Raw genomic sequence first — 25481 nt, 5'->3', positions numbered from 1 at the left:
TTAGACAGCAACTTGTCTTTCGAAAATTATATTGCATATTTTACAAGAAAAATTGCCTTCTTCCACCTCAGAAACATTGGTAGGGAACAAGACATCTGTTTCTGATGCAGAAAAGTTAGTTCTTGCATTCATGACCTCTAGATTACTGTAATACATTACTAGCTGGTTGTCCTTCATCCTCAATAAACAAGCTACAATTAGTCCAAAATGCAGCTGCAGAGTTCATAGGCCAAGAAAATATGCTTGCTTCCTGACAATAACACCAATTGTATCATCTTTACACTGGTTACCTATTAAGTTTCGTCTCAATTACAAAGTATTGCTACTGACCTATAATTTAAGGCCCTAAATGGTTTAGTTCCTGTGTATTTAACTGATCTTCTATCGGCTTACAATACATCATGATCTTTAAGGTCACAAAACTCTGGGCTTTTGATAGTATCTAAGTCCAAAGGAGAGCGTTTTCACATTTGTCTCCTAAACTTGAATAGCCTTCCTGATAATGTTCGGGGCTCAGAATCGCCTCATTTTAAATCTAGATTAAAGATGAATCTCTTTAGCCAAGCATCAATATAATGCATCTCATAACCTTATACTAAATCAGATCAAATGCACATGATTATCCTTGCTTAAAAGGGGGGTTCAGGATTTTGGACATCGGACCTCATTTCCAGGTTAGCCTGGGTGTTATCAGTGGAGACAGTTTTCAAAAAATTTCATCCTGTCCTCAGTTCCATATCGCTGGTGCTAGGCTAGCGGTATCTGCTAGCCTGCCAGTTTTACCCACTCCAGAGTACACCAAAAGCAAATAAATTATAACGTCAGACTATGATGTAAATGTCTGTTGAGAAAATAATGTTAGAAATCAAACTTCTCTTGCATCTGATCATTTACAGGAACTAGTTTCTCAGCAGCGGCGAAATTTTACTTTGCTCCAGTTAGTAGTAGGCTAGGGCCTACTGCACCGAAAAGTAAACAAAGAACAGAAGCGCACTACAGTTGGGACGTCTAGCTAGCTAGTAGGAGCCTTGAACAACGATATTGAAACATTCGATTGTAAACAAAGGAATTGGCAGCATGGTGCATATACTCTACTTCTGTAGTGATGAGTGTCAGCGGTTCTCTCGGTTGCCTAGGTAACTTAATATCGCTCCACGCTGCTGTAGACTGTGGTAATAAATACAGGGAACAAAGTATAACTATTGCAATGCGATGAAAGGGTAGTTTGATTTCTAACATTATTCTCTCAACAGACATTTACATCGATAGTCTGACGTTATAATTTATTTGCTTTTGGTGTACTGTGGAGTGGGTAAAACTGTTTTGAATGGCAGGCTAGCAGATACCGTTGACTCGCGCTAGCCTAGCACCGGCGAACTATGCAACTGGAAGGATTGGATGAAAAGTTTCGAAAACTGCCTCGCTGATAAATAACACCCGGGCTAACTTGGAAATGAGGTCCGATGTCCAAAATCCTGAACCACCCCTTTAATGTTATGAACAGCAGCTACACTAATTATTTTCTATTTGCTTCTCTGTTTTATCTTGGGATGCCCATCCTGAGGTAACTAGAGAGTATGTCAGCTTCAATCTGAATCCAGGCTTTTATGAAGACTTCAGATGCCTCAACATCTGTGAAGAGACGTTGCTAACTCCTGCAAGGACTTCAGATGATGCAAACTCTGAATCAACATGCACTAATGCTACAATTTTCTATATGTCATAATCATTTGTTAACAAACAAGTATTCATTACTTCAATGAGCTCATTTTTTCCGCCTTAAATTATTACATTGTTTAAATTAGTACATTTTAAGCTAACTGTGATTTGTATATGTAAATTTCTGAAATCTCTTTAAATTGTAATGTGGACTCATGCATTTTCTGTAAGGGCTGCTTTGAAGCGAGGTGTATCGTGAAAAGCACTATACAAATAAATGTGAATTTAATTGAATTTAGCCTAAATTATGCTGACAAGTTAATAGGAGCCATCATCACTACTTTAGGGACAAATATAGGCTAGGTGTTATGTTGCATGTAAAATGTGGGACAGGGCTGAAAATTAACTTAAAATAAGTTGATAATTATAAATATTTTTTCTATTACAGCTTGAATAACAGTTTAAAAAACTGTCAAAATATGAAGTTGATTCTAAATGTTAAATACAATAGAAAATAAGCAAGAAAGACCAAAAGGTGGCACAGACACACACACAAAAACACCATTTTAAATGGTTAGTACAGAATACCTAATCAGTTTTAAACTAGCCACTATTCATGCTTTGATTGGTTTTGTGCATGTATTTTTTTTTAGATAATTATTTTTTATGTATTGCTTTATTGTTTTATCTACTTGAAGTAATGTGACATAAAATAAACAGGAGGTGCAGCTGCTAAACAACAATCAAAAACATTATTAAGACAGTACACTGACATATTGCTTCTTTATAAGAAATCAGACCATATTCTGTTTAGGGACAAAAGTTTATTTTAATGCTAGATCATTTAGGTACTTTAAATGTCTATCATAGATCATTGCAGTCAAGCATAATGCATAATGTGTCTGCCAACTATGAACCAGCAAATCACAACATGCAATGATGTTTTCCATTGTAAACAGCACACAAAACAATGGGAGAAAAGTTAAAGATCATTCCTTTCTCATGCAAATACGAATCAGCTGTTGTTTTTGGATGTGAGTGCATAAGGTCCCTGTTTGCTGGTCTGTGTATCTCTGTACGCATCTGTATTTGGCCTTTACGTTAAAGCATGTATGTTGCTGTGTATATACACGTCTGTGTTCACATAAGATGGGCAGGTTTCTTAGAGGTCGTCAGTCTCTCCATCAAAGGGGATGTTGTCCAGCTCCATGTGGATGTGGCTGTGCTCCTCATTGCATGTCCAGCCGATCGGAGTGCGGTTGAAAGAAGGCCGACAGCAAAGGTTAAACTCCGGCACTGGCTGCGGCTCTTCGTCGGTCGCCTTGATTTCAGGGGCTTCAAAGTTGACAAGACGAGAAGCCTTGTCAAATCCTCCAAAGGGCAGAGCCATTCTTGTGGGCAAGAACAACAAGTAGATTGATCAGTTGAATAACAACTGTCAAAAGGTATGGCGTCTGTGTAGAATTATTTTTATAAATGACAAAATATCATAGTACCTATTGAAACTCTTGTACTTGGGAAGATCCTTGTGAACTTGAGGCCCTGGCATTTTCCACCTCATGGTTTCTTTAAGTTCCTCATCATCTTTCATAGCATGTTCCCATGGTGATACGTATGTATTAACATACTCGCGTCTCTTGTCCTTCTCTGCCCCAGCATTTGCTTCCTCTGCCATAAGAAGAAAATAAAAACTAAAATCTAAATATTAACTCCATGAACTTACAAGTCTGCTGTTGAAAAATAAATAAATAATGTAACAAGGTGAGATTTACCTTGAGGTGGCTCTGGTTTGGGAGATGGTTCAGGTGGAGCGGTCATCTCACATTCCAGAGAAGGAACCAGGCTCTGGAGGTTTATCTACAAAGACATGAGGAACAAAAAGAAGATCATCCTGTTATGCGGTATACTGTCCATTTAAAGTTTCATTAATTTAAAGTGTAGTGATATGTGAATACCAGTGTGTTCAGAGTAAATGGAAATTTAATTACACTGTGGTCTCTTTCTTTTCACATAATTTCTTAATACTTAATTTGTTCACATGATAAGCAGTCATGCATTATAATGTAATCTTCGCAAAACAAGTTCCTTCAAGTTTATAGAAGACTCCTTGATCTTGATCCAGCTGTCAGGGTTTATTTTGTGATCCAGATCCTACATGTATCACACTATAAACCTCTATTTCCTATCAAAGCTATTGCTTTTCTCATGCCTGTTTTGCTGACCAGGTTCTCGTCACTGACGATGAATTTCTCCACCCTTCTCTGTCTCATCTTGAACATTTTGGAGCCCTTGTTCTTCATGAGAGACAGCTCCTCCAACATCACATCTCTAGGGGCCTTGATTTTGGTCCCCAAGTCCAGTTCACTGGCTTCAGCATTCTCATCTTGCTGGTCTGGTCAAGATCAGTGAAGTGGGAAAGGAATGAGGTAAATTTAGTGAGAATTAACACAATGCCCCTTTTAAATCGTTAAAATGACTACTGTATGTAGATGGAAAAGATTATACTAGTGTGAAAATGAATCATGAAAACAGCATAAAAAGGGGTCTTAGCCTACACAGGACAGAAGCCTTTAGGTTTTATTATATTTATATAATAAACTTTAAATATTATCAACTTTATTATCAGCCATTAGACCTGGAGTCAAGCCACATCCGATAGCAATAACAATAACTTTATCGCCACACAAAAATGGCGATTCGTTCCTGAATTAATTCATTACATTTATATAACGCTTTTTTCTGCACTCAAAGCGCTTTAAATAGAGGAGGGGGGAATCTCCTCAACCACCACCAATGTGCAGCATCCACCTGGATGATGTGACGGCAGCCATATTGTGTCAGAACGCCCACCACACACCAGATTATTGGTGGAGAGGAGACAGAGTGATGAAGCCAATCAGTATATATATATAGGGATGATTAGGAGGCCATGGTGGACAGAGGACACTGTAAAAATTGGGCCTGAATGCCTCTTTCGAAAGTCATCCTGGGATTTTTTGTGATCACAGAGAGTCAGGACCTCGATTTAACATCTCATCCGAAGGATGGTGCTCTTTGACAGTATAGTGTTCTCATCACTATACTGGGGCGTTAGGACCCACACAGTCCACAGGGTGAGCACCCCCTGATGGCCTCACTAACACCTCTTCCAGCAGCAACCTAGTTTTCCCAGAAGGTCTCCCAGGTACTAACCAGGCTCAACCCTGCTTAGCTTCAGTGGGCAACCAGTCTTGGGCTACAGGGTGACATGGCTGTTTTTATAACAAATTGATTGAATGAGTAATTCAGTGACACTTAAGGACTGTGGGCCCTATCATATACCCCGCACAATGCGGCGCCAGGCGCGATGCAAGTGTTTTTTGATAGTTTCAGGCCGACACAGTTATCATTTTCACTTTTCTTTTACTATTATTATTACCATTTTAGGGAAGTATGCATATTTGAATGCAGCTTATGACTTTGGAAATACTGCACTTTTCACGTACTGTTTTCTATTATATAGAAGGGAACTACGCATATTTGGATGAAGGGAGTCACATATATTTTATTTCTGAATAAATCCTTTTTTGAATGAATCGGTTGAATGAATAATTCAATGACGCATAAAACTTGTCGCCACCTAGAGTATCAATGTAACTTTCAAAAAGACTGCAAATCCACTGACGATAAATACACAGTCTGTCTAGAACGTGCAAACACGGACAAGCTAAGTGATACAAGCAATAAAAATCAGATTCGTTTGTTTTAACAGAGCATGAGTCACACATACAATATTTGTCCCAATCTGCGTATGCATTACAATCTGCTGAAACAGACTGAAGTGAAATAATTTGAAGTTAAGCGGCTTGAAATCACTGCCGAACAGCTCTTCTTTTTGGCAGTAATTTTGTTGTAAATTTATTTGGATTTGAAACGCTAGCCACAAGAATGTTGTCCTGTAAACAAACTGCCCATTATGAGCACACTGCCAAGCAGATGAAGTGGGAGAATCTAGTACACTAAACAGCCTTCACACACAGACACACAAACGCAAAGCACCTAATAACTGAGCTGCTCATTAGAGGAGAGCTGTGAAGTCACACAGTTTGACAGTGTCTTTGAGATTTTACTCTCTTTAGAGGAATAATTGGCCAGCTACACACTGCATGGGCTAACCGCTCATTAAACTTGTCTTTATAGTATGATGGAGGCATTTTTTTTATGTCAAAGCTGGGATGAGTAATTGCATTGCAACAGCTCATCAAACTGTGGTAATTGATAGCCCATGACTCCAGCAAAAACAGGTACATTATAACATGCTGTTCTAGTTCAAATGTGACATTTCACTGAATCTAATGATGCATTAAAAAACAATTCAAACTGTGACTATTCTTAGAAAAATTCACAAGCCCCTCGTTAAAGTTGGTTGCAATACAATGTAGCTGTGTGCTTATGCCAAGTGTTCTCTCTCCTTGAGGCTCTACACATACAGTACCAATAAATTAAGTGTTCTCAGTGGGGATTTACACCGTGAGAAATTTACAGAGAGCCTGGGGGTTGTTTGGCATATCTGGTCATGTTGACACAGGACACCAGTGAGGGCGTTTGGTAATTAAGTGTGACATTTACAACACTCCTCCGGTCATCACAGGATATCACAAGTGAGTGTTCAACCAGAATTAAGGTCTGTGTATTTCTACTACATATGTATATGTGACACAAAGAAACACCACTGACCGTATTGTGAGATGTTTGAGAAGTCTGTGATGATTTTCGAAGGCTTCTTCCTCTTGTTGCTTGGAGCAGGTGTTCCAGAGACAGGCATCACTGCAATCTGAGGAGGAGGGGGGATGAAATCTGAATAAACTGGTAGGGGAGGATGAGAAAAGATGCCATGTGCATTTTCTGATAAATTGTAATGTATTTAGTTATGAGTTTAGCATGATCATGCATCCCCCAAAATAATATTATAGGAAATAAATTGATAAAATAAAAGCATAAACCAAGCCCGGCTATATGGAATTATCAACGGTCATAGCTCAGTGAATTATAATTATCATTAAACTAAATAATAAAAACACCAGCAACAACATGCCACAAAGGGTCTAAATTCTGAGGGGCTTGATGCTCTCTTCACTAATAATACAAAATAAAATAACATACCCATAAAATAACAATATTATTGACCCTACAAACAAACCTAAATTATTTTAAAGATATTATATGGTCAGGAGGAATAGCTATTAAATCTTACATTTTCAAACCCCAATGTTTTTTCAAATGTATTAAGTAAATCTTGTGACATTAACAGTTAGTTTTGTATTTGTATATGGCTTTCTGTTATTGATGACTGTTTGCATGAATATTTAAAGTGTCCGATTAACACTAATATTCACAACATATAACTATAAAGTATATTTAAGTTATGGTCAATGGGTAAAACTTTAAATTCCATAACCGACACCAGTCTCTTGTTGCAAAGAGGGGTATTTTTGTTTTAGCACACTAAATAAATCCACCATGGGTAACTGGTCAGCAAATTCCTCAAATGTCCAACTGAAGCATTGCAATGGTAAGCCTGAGTAGTCTGAATGCCATATTAAACACATTTCTGAGAAGCTGTGAGAAACATTTCTGCATTTGAACTAATAATAATAATAATTCACTAAGGGCCACACAGTTAAATCATTAACAATAACATATAAATTTAAATAGGAGAGTGTTGGAGTGTTTTTTATTTTCATTTGTGTGTTTAATTAATTTATCATTTTTGTACAAATATGTTAAGTATGTCAGTGTTTATTAGATCTATTTGAGTTATGAAATGCAGCAGGAGGCAGATCTATCTAAGAACAACATATATTTTTACCATTTGCAAACAATAATAAATCATCTCGGCATACTCTAACCCCCTCAGTACATGTCTAGATTGTGAGCTCATTATAACATTTTATCACCTGCAATTCCCCCCGTTGCAATAAATCAAACATCACAATGATTCCTCTTACCTGAGACCAAAGATTCAATGTTTCAGAAAACAAATCAAATCACAGTTTGAATCAAAGGTTCCCAGGAGAGCTGTTTTATGGATAATCCAGTTCCTTAGGGTTGGCTAGGATTCCACCAACTACTGCTCTCTTCTACATCCCAGGGAGAGTGAAGTCGTATAGCACTGTTTGGGACAGGAGGTATTTGGGGAGTGGGGAGGGGGTTTAGTTCAGCACAGGGACAGAGCTGATGGTGAGGAGATACTTTTCTTGCAGATACTTTTAGGTCTAAATATAGAGCAATGAAGAGTAAGATGTTTTCAGGGAGGACCTGTAAAAAGATTATGTCCCACTTTTTATTTCAGTCACCTACTTTGATCACTTACCCTCTGTATTACTTACAGTAAATATTTTGAACTTTCTGTGTATTGCTAGCTATCATTTCTAGCTTTGACTTTAACAAAATTCTAAATTCAAAACGATTCACCCTTACACAAAAGTTCTACATTGTGCATTTGCTATTTTTCCCTTTCAATATTTCAGTAACTTTGCAGCATTTTATGTAGCTATTGTTTACTCTTATCAACAATATTTACTTTACCAGTAGGCCTACCATTTTGTATATTTTTTGTTATTTTTATTGTATATTGTCTATCCAGCCATGAATAATATAGGATCTTAATCAGTACGTGTAAATCAATTACACAGTTTGTTTTATTTTAAACGGAACTAAATGCTAAAAAAAACAGACCATTTTATTCTATACATTAGGTGGTTTTGTTGATATTCTTCTGAGAAAAGAACTTTTTCGTAGTTCTTACTTTGAGAAGAAGTTGACAGACCCCCATAATGAAGACATAGCTATTGCCCCTGTAAAGGAGTCAAGATTATTTACAGTTGCACTTCACCAGTTTAAAGTATGGACAGTAAACTTCCATAAGGCACACAGGGAGAGTTCCAGACAGTCTTCTCAATGTCAAACAGAAAATCAGAAAATCACTCTTTCAAAAAAGAATATGTCAACAGAACTAGCTACTTGCTGTGCTGCTCAACTTAGGTGCAACATATCACAAACCTCAGGATCAAGAAATGCATCTTCATGTGCAGCTTTTAAACAGCTATAGCATGATGTATACTTAGCATTAAGACAGAACAGACATTGGGCCCTAACATTCACCAGGCGTAACACAAGTGTTTTTTGCTTGTTTCAGCCTAACGTTATCATTTTCACGTCCTGCACCACATTGTTTATATAGCAAATGCATTTGCGCCCATTTGTGCACCAATGGGCGTGCTGGTCTGAAAAAGAGTTGTGCTCAGGCGCATTGATGGCGTGTTGCTATTTAGAGGGAACTGAAATTGACTAAAGTCTAAAATTGTTGGTGTTTTTTTTGTTATTTAAAGAGCGCGTCAGCAATGTGCGCCTAGGGTCCACAACGCGCGTAGGCCTAGGCTACACTCTGCTTATTAAACACACAGGGCAGCAGCACACAAACATGCCAAATATTAAAAAATGTAAGGATTATAATGTAAAATATTATTATTGTGTACATAAAGATATGGTGGAATCCGGCTTGTCCCATAGATTGTCTGCTCGCGCGCTTTAACCTCGCGCCGGAGCAGATCTGTTTGCGTTGTTGAGACGCGTTAGGTCTTTCCAATATACAATTCCATCATGTAAATAGCCACCATGGCGCCAGCGCAACTGGCATTTAAAGGGAATGGGAGATGAGACTCTGATTGGTTTATTGCATGTAAAGCCCAAAATACACCCATTACTTATAAAGATAATAGGTAGGGACAACCCTTTTAGACCATGCGCCTGGCACGCCGACCATTTTTCCCGTTTTCCCTTTTTTTTTTCTTTTTTTAAACTAGCAAAAGTGAATTCGGACACTATTTAAAATAGTACTATTTACTGGTACTAAGTGCACTTGCGCCGTGGGCTTAGAGCATGGCTTAGATCGTTAAAATAGACATTAGGCTATTCACTGCAGCTCCATGGCATCTTTGATTTTTAAGGGGAATAAAAGCGAGGCTGTGAGGGATAGACATACATCTCTTCAATGGGCTGCTTTCAACTTTCCGAGAAATTTCAGTTGACCAAAAACTCCCGACAATATAAGCTGTTGAAAATTGAAAATTTTAAGTAATCTAAGTTCTTTATACAGTTTTTTACAGCGGATGCCATTGGAAACACGGCAAGTCTAACCCTCACAGCTTTACTTTCATACCTGTCATGGCGCTGCTCTGAATAAAGTCAATAGGGCCCTAAGTGAGGAGCACCTAAGGTACTGGCTATCGCCAGTAGGGGCGTCAGAAGGGTGAAAGTAAGAATGTGGCTCATGACAGAAACACAGACCTGTGGCTAAAGTTAGCACTTGATATCTTGTGACATATGATCGCGGGCCATAGACCAGAGGTGTCAAAAGTCAGTTCACCTTATGAGAGGAGGTAATATTACAGAGCCAAAGCTTAGTTATAACAGTTTACGGTTGTTCATCACAACACTTAAGGTTAGCATGCAGTTTATTACCTCTTGAATATTAGCTTGAGTATAATTTTACATGATACATGTATATAACAATAACATCATGTTTTAAAAATATTTCTACATGATAAAATATGCCTGCACTCCATGGCAAGCGTTTTGTAACTGTAGCGCTGCCTTGGATTCAGTAGAGAGACTGAGTGAACTTGTTTTACAGTAAATCTCGTGCAACAGCGCCGCTAAGGGTTTTTTAGGATAACTGCATGTCCTTTCATGACCTTCAGCACAACAGACCGCGTTGTAAGATTCCATCGAAATAAAAACATTTATTGTGAAACACTATAAAACAGTTGGCATGATCTTTAGATTTATATCTGCAGGTTAATCTATTTGAGAGCTATGAAATCAACACAACATTAGAGAAAATAGAATAAGAAAACACATCCGTCACTTATATTTCTACATTTATTTTCATTGCTTTATATTAACTCAGAGAGTACAAAGTTGTTCTCGTATTCCCAGTCCTAGAGCCCAATAATCCATTAAGTCCATTAAACTTTTAATTTTCTCTAATTCAACATTTGCATTGTACATAATTCCACTATAAACTTCAAATTCCCCAAAGCACTAAGTGTAATTGATTTAATATAATTACGTTTTCAGAATATTTAACACAAAATAATACATTTACTAAATTAAAGCTTTAAAGATGTTGTGTAGAAGCATGACATTCATTATGACAATCTTTTAAATTTTATTTAAAATTTATATTTGAGTGTATAACTTTAATGGCCCAGAAAATCAAAAAGGAAGTTTCCTCTCTATTCTAGCTTTCAAATTTTACATCTTGCTTCATACCTCCCATTTGCATACCTCCATTCTGTCATCACCTTTATACTTAAATGACACGCAAGGCACACAAAAGCTTTACATCCAATCAACCCTCTTAACCTTAGTAGAGAAATGGTACCCACCATTCCATGTTGTTCCATTACACCAAGGCCATTGGGTCTTTTCTGATAAAAAAGCAAGCAAAGTTCAACTAGGCATGTGCAATTTCACAAATGCTGTTAAACAGCTAACACAAGTGATTGAAATGGGTGCCATACCTGTTTGGAAAAAGCATAAGAGCAAGCATCAGGGAAAGTGGTCAGTTTCACATTCACATAAAGATAAATCAGCATATAGTGTACTTTTTTCAGCCGTAATATGAAAAAGCACCAGCACAATTCACCTTAGGGGAGTTCACATGCTTTTGTAAATGCTCAGTCAAAACCATGGCCTATGGCGCATTATGAGGAAATTAGCACATGCATCAAGCATTCAGTCTGATCCTCATCAAACAAGAAGCAGAGGCTTTGTGCAATACTCTAGAGTCTACACAAACACAGGCCTGCAGTCCAACCTCAAGAGATTTTTAGAGATATAAAGGATGGATAACATCAGAAGTAAAGGGCATGGCAGAGGCCAGATGAGATAGCAATTCAAGAGCAAGCGCAATGGGATGATTTGTACCATCTCTCCACTTGAGGATTTTTCATCTTTTTCATTGCAAGTCCGTCACATTCTTTGCGTATTTCTTTCACTAAGACTCTGATACAACTCGAGAAAATACATGTCTTAGAACATTCTATAACACTTGTACACAAATCTTCAATGACTCTGCGGTCCATTAACTTCTGTTACAATAGGATTCTGTCATTTATACTGTAGTTTAATTACCCTTCATCATTCCATCCTTGTGGCCCCTTGTACATAACGTCAAAACTTATCATTATTAGATATTAATGCCATTATTTTATTTAGTTGCTCTCACAAATAGTGTCTGTGAAATTCTTATATGGGTTAAACATGTTAATTTGGTGTAAAATAAATGAGATGTAAACTGAAATAGAAACATGAATCAAAGTGTGCACAGTACATTAATATCTCAACATTCTAAAAAAACTGAATAATACAGTACATACAGATGTAGACATCTATGATGCTAGACATCTAAATTGTGTACTTGTCTGGAGTGACTGAAATACTACAATTGTGAACATGCAAAAAAATACATCTCTGACTGACTTTATTTTTTCATATTACTGATGTTGAACGATTCATTTAGCAGAACAGTGCTCAAGCACTCAAGTGCTCTTGTCCAGGGTGATAATTAGTGTCACAGTGGATTCTCAGTAAAGAATTGAGCCAGGCCTCCACACGTTTGGTTGCAGACCCATGCTCGATGTACTGAAGCGGGGTCTGGGTACACGAAGGTTTTGGCTACTCCCGGACCCTGAGGATTGCACACCAGTAGACAGGGGACTGAGCTCAGGGGCGCTCTTAAACTGCTTGGCTGCCTGGAATTGGGTGTAGGTTTGCCCAGGAGTGGGTTGTGGGATGGGCACTGAATTGGGCACGGGGGCAGTGGATATTTTGGGGAGAGCAGGCAGGGCTGCTGTCGAGGCAGGAGGAGGTGGCGAGAATGGTGCCGTAGGTCGTGGAGCATTGGGAGGTGGGGAAGTGACATCACTGCGCCACATTGGCTCACCGAGAGTTGTGGCAGAGCGAGGGGCGATCACAGTAGGGGTCAGTGATGTTGGTGCAGACATGGGAGTAGGCGTGGAGAAACGTTTTATTTCATACACACGGTTTGCTTTAACAGGGACCTGCTTCGGTGGGTTAAGGAAATTACCTGTCATACCAACACCATTCTGCTGCTGCTGATAAGTGGCAGTGTTTTGAAGGACTCCACCTCCATAACTGAACAAAGAGGAGTTGAGCTGGTATGGCTGCCTGCTCACAAAGTCTAGAGCCTTTATACCCTGTTTGTGCTGGCTAGGCACTGTTTTAACGGCAACTTTAGTAGCATTGTTAGCCTTTGTACCACGCTGGGCTACTGGTGGGCAAGAAGGTGACAGCAGTGGATTATAATTAATGGGTGGTGGGGCTCGGATGTTTGGAGAGTATTTCCAGTGACCTGGGAGGGAGGGTGAGGGTGAAGGATCACGAGGCTGCGCTGGAGATTTGGGCTGTTTATCCACCACATATCGGTCCATGCGACTTTGTCTGCGTGCAAACAGCTCCGCACCTTTACCTTGCATCTGGGGCATCTCAGGAGCCGAATGAGCTGGTTTAGGAGCCACTGGTGGTGGCATCTTGTATCTCTGTGCCTGCATGAAGTTACAAGCCTCTGCACCCAGGTTGAGGAAATCCTCCTCAGGGCCAGACTCAAACCCAGCCTCTACACCCGAACGGGACCTGTCATCCAAGTTCTGCACTAGAGACAGTAGTTCAGGGTTATAAGATGGAGCCTTCTTCTCCTCTTGAGCATTGAACATTGGTTTCTTGGTGCCACGACGACAAGCCTCCTGCAGGATGCCAGTGCGACCAACGGGGACTGAGACCCGCTGCTCTCGAGAAGTCATCCCATCTGTGGAGTTGGAGAAGAGAGGATACTGCTGGGCAACTGGTGCATTTGGTGTTTCCGGTGTAGTGGATGCCACAGAGATGTATGGGTTAAAGGAGACTTTGTGGGCTGGGGAAGATTGCGCATTTGGTGCTGCTGGAGCATAGGCATGGGCAGGGGCTGGGGCGGGGGCATTGGGAATACCTGGGACATTTGTGGATTGGGGAGAGAAAGGCTGTGCTGGCACGTGAACCAGTGGAGGTGGCTGATATTGAGCAGAAACTTTGTGGTACGGAGGACTGAGAGGCATTGCCTGTGTTTGGGGTAGAAAGTAAGGCTGAGATATAACAGAAGGTGATCTCAAAGATGTTACATGAGAAGATGTTGGAGAAAAAGGGGCAGAGGTGCTGGAATAAGTTGGGGAGTAGAGTGGAGCGTTTGAAGGGGGAGGAGAAAATGTACTTGAAATGACTGAGGATGGAGAGAGCACAGAGGACGGACCATTGTAGGTGGCCGGTCTGGCAGGGATATACAGTGATGTCGTAGAGATGGCTTTCTTACCCTCCGAGCCAGCAGGAGAGAAGGGAGCTGGCATAGTTGCCACGGACACAGCTTGAGCCAGTGATCCAGCCTTTTTGGCAGAGCAGGGCCTGAAGACTACTGGAGCAGTTGCTGCTCGATGGCTCACACAGCCAGGGGCAAATGGCCTGGCAGTTCTGTTGTGCACTGAGTTGGCAGCCGATGAGTCTGCTTGCTCTGGTAATACTCCTGCCATTGATGGCATGGGCGTCTGGACTGGAGATGACAACACAACACTTGTCCTGCTAACCACCAAAGGTTCCCCATTCACAATACTGGTACTATGAGAGAATAGGGGTGTGACTGGAGTAACTGGGGTATAAGTTAGTGTTGTGTCTCCCTGATGCTGTGGCATGGAGAAGGCAGTGGGTGTAACCAGGTTTGACATATGTTTTTCTGCTCTTTTCCTCTGTTGTTCAAAAAGCTGGGCTCCTTTTCCTGAAGTGGCGTTTAGGCCCGGGCTTAACTCTGCTTCTCTGTCAGGCACAATACACGCTGAAGTTCTCCTGTCTAGAACGTCCAGGTAACCGCTATCCCAGGTAGGGTCGGGTGCAGCAGAAAAACCATCCTCATCAATCTCAGATTCACTCCCAGGAAACAGGCTTTCGTCTTCAGTTTCACCCTCTGTGTTACTGTTGCTTTCTCCGTCTACACTGCCAAAGCATGTGAGAGTATACTTCTTGGCACGCTGCCGTCGCTTTTTGAACATAAGCACACCTTTAGAGTGAGGGTTCGGAGCATCAGTCAAGAGTGACGCAATGGTGCGGCACTTGGATCGGGCCTCCTTCACCTGCTTATCTTGTGAACTCTCACCTCTGTGTAGCTCTAAGGAGAGAAAGATAGTGTATATATCAATCAGGGACAAATACTTTACTTTACTTAATTTCTTTACTTGAACCAACAGTATCATTTGTATATTTTGTTTTATATACATGGCTTCACATGCCTTTTTCGCATGCCTTGTCTGGTCTATAGGGTATCTTATGACTTTTAGACAACAGTACCTTTGGTGATTAATAGGCAACATCAAACATAGTCACATATGAAGTCATCAAACATAAAGTCACAACTTTCATAAATCAAACTGGCATTGTAATAAATTGGAACACAGTTGAGTCAGAATAGCTCTGATTTTATAGACATTATAATGCAGTGGGTTAGATGCTGAAATGACTGGCACCAAAATTCTCATGATAAATTACTGAGCTCATTCTTCTCTACAAATAGCTCATCAGATTCTAACAGCTTGAGCAAGTAACCCTTGGGGATCCAGGATATATATTAAAAGACAGGGTAAATGAATCTGATATGTCTATGGGACAGTCTTTTCGCTAATATATTCAAACATTCAAAATATTCTCATTATAAGGTCCAAATAAAGACACAAATATGTTTTTAATTATACAGTAATTATCTGTAGAGACTTTTGATTATCTAGACATTACAAATGACCATTCAACAAAAAAGGTTAACCATTATATATATATATATATATATATATATATATATATATATATATATATCTGCTAGTGTACAACTGTGCTTAATGAGAAATGGTTGACATATCTAAGCTATTTTTTAAGCATTTCAGTTTTCAATAAATCAATACAAGTCAAACAAACTTAACAAAAACACAAAAGCCAAAACTGATCTCAGTAAATCCAAGACACTGTAAATAATACCTTTCTATCACCTTGTCTCCCCTTTCTCATTAGTGATAATTTTATCCCCAATTTTGGATTGTTTAAACAGAAACCAAGCTCCATCTCTCTAAAGCTCTACAGAAGCCCTGATATCTTTACCTGCATAGATTTGTCCTTTGTGTTCAACCTCTCCAGGCAATGTGAAGCTCCTCATGTTGTTCAGTGTAAAAACTATGTTCTTAAGCCAGCCTTACTGGCAGGACACACACAAACACACCAGTGGAGCACAGCCAGCAATGGGAGCTCTGCCCACATTGGTGCAAAATCAACCAGTCCGTAGCCTGACGTCAGGCCTTTTAAAGACCTTTTGTCTAACCGCAAGACCCTGTCAAAGGCCCAGAGAAACCCCATTATGTCATTCAAGCTATTTTGGTCGGTGAACAGAGCTAACGGACATTTCCCACCTGTTTGGGCACACTTCGGTGTCTTTCTGGATAGGGCTGCTTAAGCTGAGCGTCATATGGGGTCATGATGACATCTCCAACCATACCACAATGACTTAACTCTACTAAATCAATGACTCTAAACCTACTTTGACTCTGAAACAAGTAATGCCGATGAAATGTGTTTGAGACTCTTTAAGTGTTGAGGCAACATTTGACTTATTGTAAAATGTAAAGATAAAAAGATCAACCTTTTTAATCACCACTGAACAGTTTTGAACAATCAATGTCTGTAATATCTCGTGCTTTTGCAGTTACTTTAGATTTTAACAATTATGCGCCAGTAACTACAGTTATGTCACTTACAGTACATTGAATTAATTCCTCCACAAATGCTATTTAATCTTTGTTCACTATCTATTCTGAGAGACAGAGATATTTCTCTGATTGGCACATCCACAATATTTTATACCACTCTCTTTTGACCTCCCACCATGCTGTCACAATAACAGGTGTATGCACGCTTTATCTTCTCTTCTTACCAAGGCTGTCTGAATGCCCTGGCTTTTTCGGTACTCACCACTAACAGTGACAGAGAAGAGCAGCTGTCATGGACCCTTATCCTCACTTCACTAATGTCTCTAGCCCCAGTGACATACACACAAAAGAAATTCACAAACAAGAATTCTAGTTTGGAATTCTCAATAGAGATACAGAATTAAACACCAAAACATGTTTATTTATGCTACACAATCCTAAAAATGTCCCATTAGTCTTGGAAAGCAAAGTGACCTTCAGACTGTCGGCGGGGTGCCATTAGCTGAGGAGAAACCCTTCCCAAAGGTTTTAGAGAGGGGAATTAGCACCCCATCAGCTACAGACACACGATATATTGTTTGACTCCAATGAAGTTTCCAATATGTGTTTATCTTACTATAAGAAGAATTTCGAAAAACAGACTCCTAATCCTCATCGCATCATTAACCACATCATTTTACCTTTGAGGGGGATGAGCTTTCAAATAACTGAATAGTGACTCAAGTCATATGATACTTAGTAAAAAAATCAGCACTTGGCTTCAGTAGGAAGACATATATCACCAAATAAAAAAAAATAAAAAAGAAAAACAGCTACTGAACCAGTCCAGTAGATCTCAGCCAGGGGCCAGAGCCCACTAGGGGGCCTTGACAAACTTCCAGAGACTCCCCAAATGGTCATAAAATTATTTAAATTTAGTTATATTAACATTATTATAATTAAAGATAATAGAAAGTATTCAGTATCAAATATTGTCTTGGACATAGGGTGGCCATGGAGTCAAAAAGGTTGAGAACCACTGATTTAACCCTTGATGATTAATCAGCTTTTACTTTTATCAATCAGTGTAAATTTAGATTAGGCCCAAACCACTAATTTATATGCTGTAAAATTTGGTTTGATACCCATTCATTTAGACAAAGTCCTTAATACTTTAAGAATATTGTTAAAAAGGAAAACTAAAATAAATTTGAGATGTAAAATATTTTGTTTAAAAGTCCGGATCTTAAAATCATTTTATTAGCAGAGACTGAACCATTTAAACGGAGAGAATGAAATATCACTGACACTGGACAACAACTGGACATGCCCTTCCCAGCATGCAACAGAGGCTTGTATTATAGGCCTGAGTCAAGCGACAAATATAGACTCCAGCCCTCTTTCCCTGCCCTGTTAAACCCTCAGCAGAGGGACATGAGGAACCCCCATCACTGACATTTGTATATGAGCTCAATTACTTAACCCACAACACAAGTGGGATTGTTTTCCACTGAGTCATATCATGTTATTAGGTTGTATGATAATCAATGAAGCAAATGTGTATCCTTAACTAAAAGTTGTCATAACCAACCTTAAGAACACAAAACGCACTTAATTTTAAGACAAACATAACTGAAAGTAATGATAACATGCAGTACAATATGTGAGTTTAACTGCTCTCACTGATTCAGCGAGTTCATTCAGTGAATGATTCTTCAGACTGATTTATTTTGATCGATTCATTAACATAACTGTCTCATAAGAGTCATTTGTGTCATTGTGAATCAAATTATGGGTCGTGCTCAGTTCAACTTAGACTACAAACTCACATTGTCAACTCGGGTTTGCAAAACTTGCAAAGTATGGCAAACCCAGAGATTATTTCATCCTCAAATATGCTCTCTCAGTCAATTTCGGTGTCAATTTCTGTCAACTTTTTTCAGACTGACTTAAAAACTTCTCCCACTCTCCCAAAAATGAATTGTCCACATTAAGTATCATCACACACAAAATATCTTGCAAAATGCAGTAAAAATGTGATAAACTGAATTCTGGCTTAATTTGATCAAATATCATTGCATCACACCAGGTCCAGATTTACACTCCTTCTTGACATGGACGATTGATTTATCTTTAGTGAATTTTCCAGAGGTTAAATTTAACACAGTACAAAAATAATTCTGAGCTCATCCTCCATATATATTCACTCAAAAATAATTTGTTCTACTGACTCCTCGATTGACATGCAGTAATTGAAGAATTAATGCAACAAAATAAAAAGTCAAATTGTGTTAGGACACCATGAATATTTTTTTTGTTGTCAAAGAATATATTACTTTAAGGATGCTAATGTGTGCATTGAATTATGCATTTTATTTTATTTATTGAATTCCATTATGTGTCAACTACACAAAGTGTTTGTTAAAGAAATTCCACAAGTGACTTAAGTTCAGTCAAATTTTTCTTTGAGTAAATAGCAATTAAATGTATGGTGTATTAAATGAAGATTTTCAAGCATAAAGTATTGTTCAAAAGTTTGAAAAAAATAGGTCTATGAAATAAATTAATACTTTTATTCAGCAAAGATGCCTTTAATTGATCAAAGGTGACCGTAAAGGCTTTTATTATGATACAAAAGTTTCTTCGGAACGTTCTATTCATCTAGCAATGCTGGAAAAAATAGTTTCCACAAAAATATAAAACAACACTGATATTATTGTGTGTGTGTGTGTGTGTTTGTGTGTGTGTGTGTGTGTGTGTGTGTGTGTGTGTGTGTGTGTGTGTGTGTGTGTGTGTGTGTGTGTGTGTGTGTGTGTGTGTGTGTGTGTGTGTGTGTATGTGTGTGTGCTATTTAAAAAAGATGACTGGTACTCACTAGCTTGCTTGGCCTTGTCCATGTACGTGACAGTGAGTTCTTCATCCACTGGGTTGTCCACAGGACCGACCATGGGTACCATCTGTCTGTGAGATGCCAGCATGAGAGCCTCTTTTGCCCTCTCTGGAGAAACTAGTGGAGGTGGGACAGTGGGAGGCTCCTGGAAGCCACTGTCCACTTCAGCAGCTCCTGATGGACTTTGGTCTGAATTCTCAGAGGAATTTTCAGCCTGGTGTGACCATTCAGCCTGCGAGGGCTGGTAGACCACCTCTCTGCGTGCCACCCCAGGCATTACATGCTGTTGATGAGTCTCAGTTCCCTCTAGATCAGATTCAGGCCAGCTCTGTGTTAGAGGGTACATGCAGACGTCCTGGGCGCTCTCATAGCCACTCATTTCCGAAGTCTCCTCCTCGTGGGGTGAGGATTGGCCTGGGCTCTTGGCAGGAGAGCTACTGGGGCTTCGTCGTTTCTGTCTACGCTGCCTCTCTTTTGCCGCCACATCTGCGTCACTGTCTGTCTCGCCGTAGTAAGCCTCACTTTCTGGAGGGGACGTAAGCCACTCTAGGCCGCCGGTGGGGGACATGAGCGATGCTCGGATGACACCGGGCGGTTTAGAGGTAAGTGGAGGGGACAGGGCTCTCAAGGCTGCCCGGTACTCCTTATCAATGCGGGGAGAGGGGGCCCGACCCAGAAGCACCACTGACTGATACGCAGCTGGGGCCCTGAATGGAAAGCAAAGTGATTATTTTGAATATAGATTCAATAGCTTGACTCTCAACTCCTCATGATAATCATATCTTACCCCAACCTCTTGATTCGCAGATGGAGGGTTCCTCTGCCACTATCAATCAGATTCATAGCCTCAGCATGAGATAGTGTTCCACAGGACACATCATTGATTGACACCAGCTCATCAGTCTCTCTGAGCCCAGCCCTGCAGGCCTTACTGCGCTTCCTCACCTTTAACAGCAGGGGGAGACAGGGTCAGCACAAACATTCCGTTGATGAGTTTCAGTATGTAGATGGAGACCTCACTGGATATGGTTGTAACACTTTTTGCTTCAGCATCTATAACTCACTGATTTATTTATTTTTTTTAGCTTAAGTGCTCAAACTTTTATAAAAAGTACCCACATTTATTTACTACAAAACAAAAGACACTCATTCAAACCTCTGCAAGAATATCACAGCTCTTATAAGTTGATGTCATATACATGGTGTGCCTTTGTTACAATCTACCACTGGAGTAAGATGTAACTGTAACACACACTGGGGTAAGTTGTAACAATTAGACTAAAGAAGCAAAAACAGCGGACACACCATGTAATATGCTTCAAAAGCAGGTTTATTGAAACAATCCAAAAGAACAATCTTTCTGTGACTGACCACAGCTCACAGCACTTACTGTTTGACTGTGTGTGAGCATGAGTGTAAATTAGACTATTGTAACAAACTTCCTTAATGGTATTTATGCTTAATGAACATTCAACTCCAGTGTGTCTGTGTAAAGAACATGAAGGTCTAACAAAAAACACTCAATGTGTGTTTGAGCTTCTGTGTCAGTGTGTGAATACCACAGATTACAAAGGGTGACAAATGATTGTTGTTGACCCTGGAGTGCAGGCTTGGTGGGCCCAGTCTGGGCCGCCCAGAGACTGCATATGGCACATTTTACTCAAACTTCCTTTAGCTTTGAGTTGCCAAAATGGCTCTATTACAGATAACACCACAAAAGCTTTCATTGTCTGAGGTCAGTTCCCTTTTTTTTTAAACACAGGCAAGCACACCTGTATCTGTCTTTCGTTTCCACTGTCTAGTTATTCTGTAAAATTATTAAAAAGAAACTGTACATAGTTGTATGTAAGGGGATTATTGTAGCACTTTTTAAAGATGTGTTACAACCCACCCCACCCCTCTCAATCATTGTTTAGCTAGCCATATTAGCATAACGGTGAAATTAGCAGGTTAAAAATACATCACATTTTGCCTGAGAAACTACAATTTAATCTAATATAAGTAAAATGATTTTATCTGCAAAAGTTTAAGTTCTAAACAAAGTATAGTTTTGGTACCCCTATATAAAGCACATAAACATAGCCATTGTTTCCTATAATTGTAATCCTGCCTATCCAAGTTCAAATAGTGCATCGATTTTCACTATAACTATTAAAATTGTGAATCTTTTGTGTGGATAGACAATCGATTGAAAACAACAGTTTCATTTAATTCTTTGTGCATAATTAAGCATAAATAAATTGTTACGTGTGCGAATTAATGGTGATTTGATGACAAGGAGACTTAAAATTGTTCTGAAAATGTTTCGTTCCAACTGAAGTTTTCTGCTGATCGCGGACACTTCATGCCTGTTCTCACTTCAGGCTGGCACAGTCCAGTGACTATTACCCAAGAGCAAATGACACCCACGTCCATGAATACCTTCTTTTTTTTAATTAATGACTCATCATTTTTGAACAAATCTTTCGAGTCAGTGAATGTGAATTGTTGACTTCAGAGCACTGATTGTTACTGAACCCTGATAAATCCTGATAAAGCTTTTGACAAAATGGAGGAAATTTTGATGAATGAATGAAAAAAATGAATGAATCTTTTTGATAATATTTTTCTGTTCAAGTTACTTTTGTTTTTTCTTCTTTTGCATAAAATACTGCTCAGCCAAGCTATTTAAAGAATTCTACAAAAATATATGCTACGGAAATGTTGTTTATCAAATCGTGTATTAAGAATTGTTCCGAATTTAGCAAAAAAACATTTTAGAATCAACTGGAAACCAGTTAACTAAATTAAATAACTTTACTGTCAAACCAAAGATTTTAGGCTTCATCCAGTGAGTTTTGTATTGGCAGATTCAAGGGATGAATTCAGCTACAGGACAGTATGTCTAAAGAGTTGCCTATATGGCTGTTTGCCATCTTCAAATACCCTCTCCTTGAGTGAAGGGCCTTCCTGAGGTCATCTGTCAAATATAAGAGCACTTTTCTAACACTCACTTCAACAACACGTACCAAGCTAAAGGCCGGCCACATGCCTGTCTTTGTCTCTTGCTTCTAAAGGCACTTTACAACTGTTTTAATGAGTAGAAGGGATATGTTTTCACCAACCTAAAGCAAATATGTATTTTCCCCTACAAAGGCCTAAGGGCTTAACAGCTCAAAGCAGCTCAGACTATTAGTCTAATATAATGGCAAATTTTACAAACAGCTTTTTGTATCTGCAAGTTGTGGACAAAAATAAATGCATGACGCTATGAACACCATTAAAAACTACAAACACAATGTTAATTTAGCTTTTCTGTGAAAACTGGTAACACAAACTTGTAATTGGAAGACAATAGATGAAAGCCAGGCCCGTTCACCTTATTTTTATTGCAGATCAAATGGTCTGTGAATGCAGGTTGGGAGAACAACATGTGCAGTTGGTGCCAGGGCAGCTGTTTACTCTTGGCAGACCTGAACCAGGGCATGTCATGAATTCACCATGTGTTCCCCACATAGCCTAAATAAAGTGCTCAACTATTGTAAAGAGTCAGTTGTCACTCAGCCTCAGTAGATTCAGCTTAAAACTCAATGAGTGCATGTTTATGAGAAGTGGACTTAGTACTAATATAGTAAATGAAGTGGATGTGTATCATAACGGATTGCAAAGCATTGGAAGTGCATTTACATTATGAGTAATGAGGACAACCTGTACGTCCTCAGTCATTTTCAAAACATTGCCAGAGGATTTTGCTAGCCGAGCAAGTGTCACTGAGGTTGTTCTAGATGCCAGGATTAAAAGAAGCAATCAGAGATCCGGGTGGATCAGAATAGCTCAATTAGAAGTAGAGATGGTCATGGAAAAAAAGGCCACACCGCAAATGGAAACAAGATGAAAGTCTGCAGAAGTGACCTTGAAATGAATGACGAGGGGAAACTCCCTGGTGCTGGATGGATATTTATTTCCAAGCAAAAATATATTTCTCTAAATAAAAAAGTCAGGGCCATCGCTCTAGGACGGATATCTTTTCCCATGGAAAGAGTAGACTAGACTGTCTCTGCCATCACTCACCAATCCAAAATAGCACTTAGATCAGGGAAAATGCATTGCACACAGTTGTCACTTAACAAATGGGGCATACTGTGCTTATAAGTAGACACTGTGGCTGTAATTCTACTCAGTCCTGAAATAACATCTTCATTTATACAGAACTGTGTCAGAATGCTTCTTTGAAAGATCTGGATTCCAGAGGAAGCCAAACAAAAGCTGTCAATTAGATAAGAGTGAAGAGATGCACTGTGAAGCCTAGCAGGTTTATCTATGGACCAGGAATGCTTACAGCGCACAGCCAAGCAGCTCATGAACAGCATTTATCAACAGATAAAATAAGTGCTCTCTAGCACAGTAGTTGCAATATGATGTGACAGTGTTATCCTAAATATGTTTGCCCATTTGTCGGTGCTATATCTATCTTACGTTTTTTAAATAAACATGCAATGAGTATTTCATTTAAAGGGCCCCAAAAAGATTGTTCTTATTGAGTTCATATATGATATATCACAAACATATCCACACACATGCGAATGGGCGGCATGACCCACGTGAGTTTTCATCAGAAAATGTCCTCAATAATATGTTAATCTTGTAGGCTTATCAAGTGTTATAGATCTTCCTCAGTGACATGTGGAACAAACATATCTGCACAGTTAAAAAAATCTGACCAGGGCTACATGTCATAGACATTGATCAATTCAATGTATATATTAAATATATATATACTCTCTCAGAAAAAAAGGTACAAAAGCTGTCACTGTGGCGGTACATTTTCAAAAGGTACACCTTTGTACCTAAAGAGTGCATATTAGTCCCTCAAAGGTACATCTTGGTACCAAAAGTGTACATATTAGTACTTAAATTGTATATATTAGAACCCTTTTGAAGGGTAATGTCCCAGTGAAAGCTTTTGTACCTTTTTTTCTGAGAGTGTATATATATTATTAAATATAGGGTCTTTCAATGTGACTTTACTTTTAATTATGTGCAGTATTTTTTTAACAGGTTAATAGAGCCTTCATTTAAATAAGACACGGTTCATTTAAATATAGTCTATCAACTGTCTCCTTACCTTTGCCACTTGGAGGGGATTCTGGTGCTCAGCTCCTCCTTGTAATCGGAAACCCCATGGTGCACCTCCTGAGAGGGTCACCACTACCTCCTCTGCGACCATTTTTCTTGCGTTGTTCCTGTGTCTCTTTTAATGTTTCTTGGTTTCTATCAATAGTCTCGTCCCATCCCTGGATGTTCAGTCCTCCTGAGTGGCCCAGACTGCCAGCCGAGCTTCTGTCAGTCCTGAGAGGTGAGCGCAGATACACATGGCCATGAGCATGTGAAGTGTTGGGAGAGCAAAGGGGGGCGTGAGGAAGCAAGAACTGCCCTATCTCTCTTTATTGGAATGCTGGGTCAGAGGGTGGGGGTGTGTGGTTTAGGTCCAGGACCTCCTTCCTTCATCCTGCTGGCCACACTTGTCCTGTCAATCTACAGCCACATCCAAAGGATGCTGATAGACCCTCTAAAAATAAATACCCCAGCAGTCCCACTGAGCTTTATCTGTGAATGCCCTGAAAATGTGAAGGGAGCTGTTAGAGGAGTTATTTTTGGACGTCAGAGGCCACAAGACTATATTGCAAATTAAAATAGCTTAATGATACTCATTTGGCATTATAAATAAATATTTAGCAAGCAAGATATTTCCGGGGAATTCATCAGCTAAATAATTATAGGGACTTGTTCATTTGATCTAGATATAAAGTTCCTTGACCAAAGATGTTTACATGAAAAGGATTTAGATTCTCAGTGTTACTTGGTCATTAAATATTTGCCATTTATTGAATAGATTTGTTTTTTATATGTTGTTTTTATTTGATATGTTTCTAGCAAATAAGATGGAATATGACACTTTGTGGAGGAATCTGGACAGTAGAGGAATATGGAACTGCTGTTTTCCTCCTTTGTTCTGTTTTGGGTTTGTAAAATATACTCATCATTACCTTATTTTCAGCAATTTAAGTAATTTTATCCTGTGTTGTTGTGGGTCAAGAAGTAGCAGAGTATTGATTCTCAGATTGTAAAAGAAAACTCAAGGA

The 25481-nt window shown here is 39.2% G+C and overlaps 1 protein-coding gene across 1 annotated transcript; it reads right to left on the bottom strand.

Annotated features, from left to right (window-relative positions):
* Positions 1-2685: 2685 nt before the first annotated feature.
* On the bottom strand, positions 2686-24742 carry synpo2lb (synaptopodin 2-like b). Its single transcript, XM_077201285.1, has 10 exons — positions 24464-24742; positions 20147-20304; positions 19345-20066; positions 12300-14911; positions 7647-7679; positions 6376-6472; positions 3882-4051; positions 3432-3516; positions 3156-3327; positions 2686-3050 (listed from the first exon to the last, which is right to left on the bottom strand). Exons 1-10 carry the CDS (start codon positions 24563-24565, stop codon positions 2822-2824), a joined length of 4380 nt encoding a protein of 1459 aa, XP_077057400.1. The 5' UTR covers positions 24566-24742; the 3' UTR covers positions 2686-2821.
* Between the last annotated feature and the right edge of the window lie 739 nt (positions 24743-25481).

Source organism: Siphateles boraxobius, unplaced genomic scaffold, assembly GCF_051911475.1.
Source record: "Siphateles boraxobius isolate OS27281-9 unplaced genomic scaffold, OSU_SipBor_1 46, whole genome shotgun sequence".
NCBI lineage: Eukaryota > Metazoa > Chordata > Actinopteri > Cypriniformes > Leuciscidae > Siphateles > Siphateles boraxobius.
Note: the sequence above shows the minus strand (reverse complement) of the source record. Positions and strands in the feature narration are given on the sequence as shown.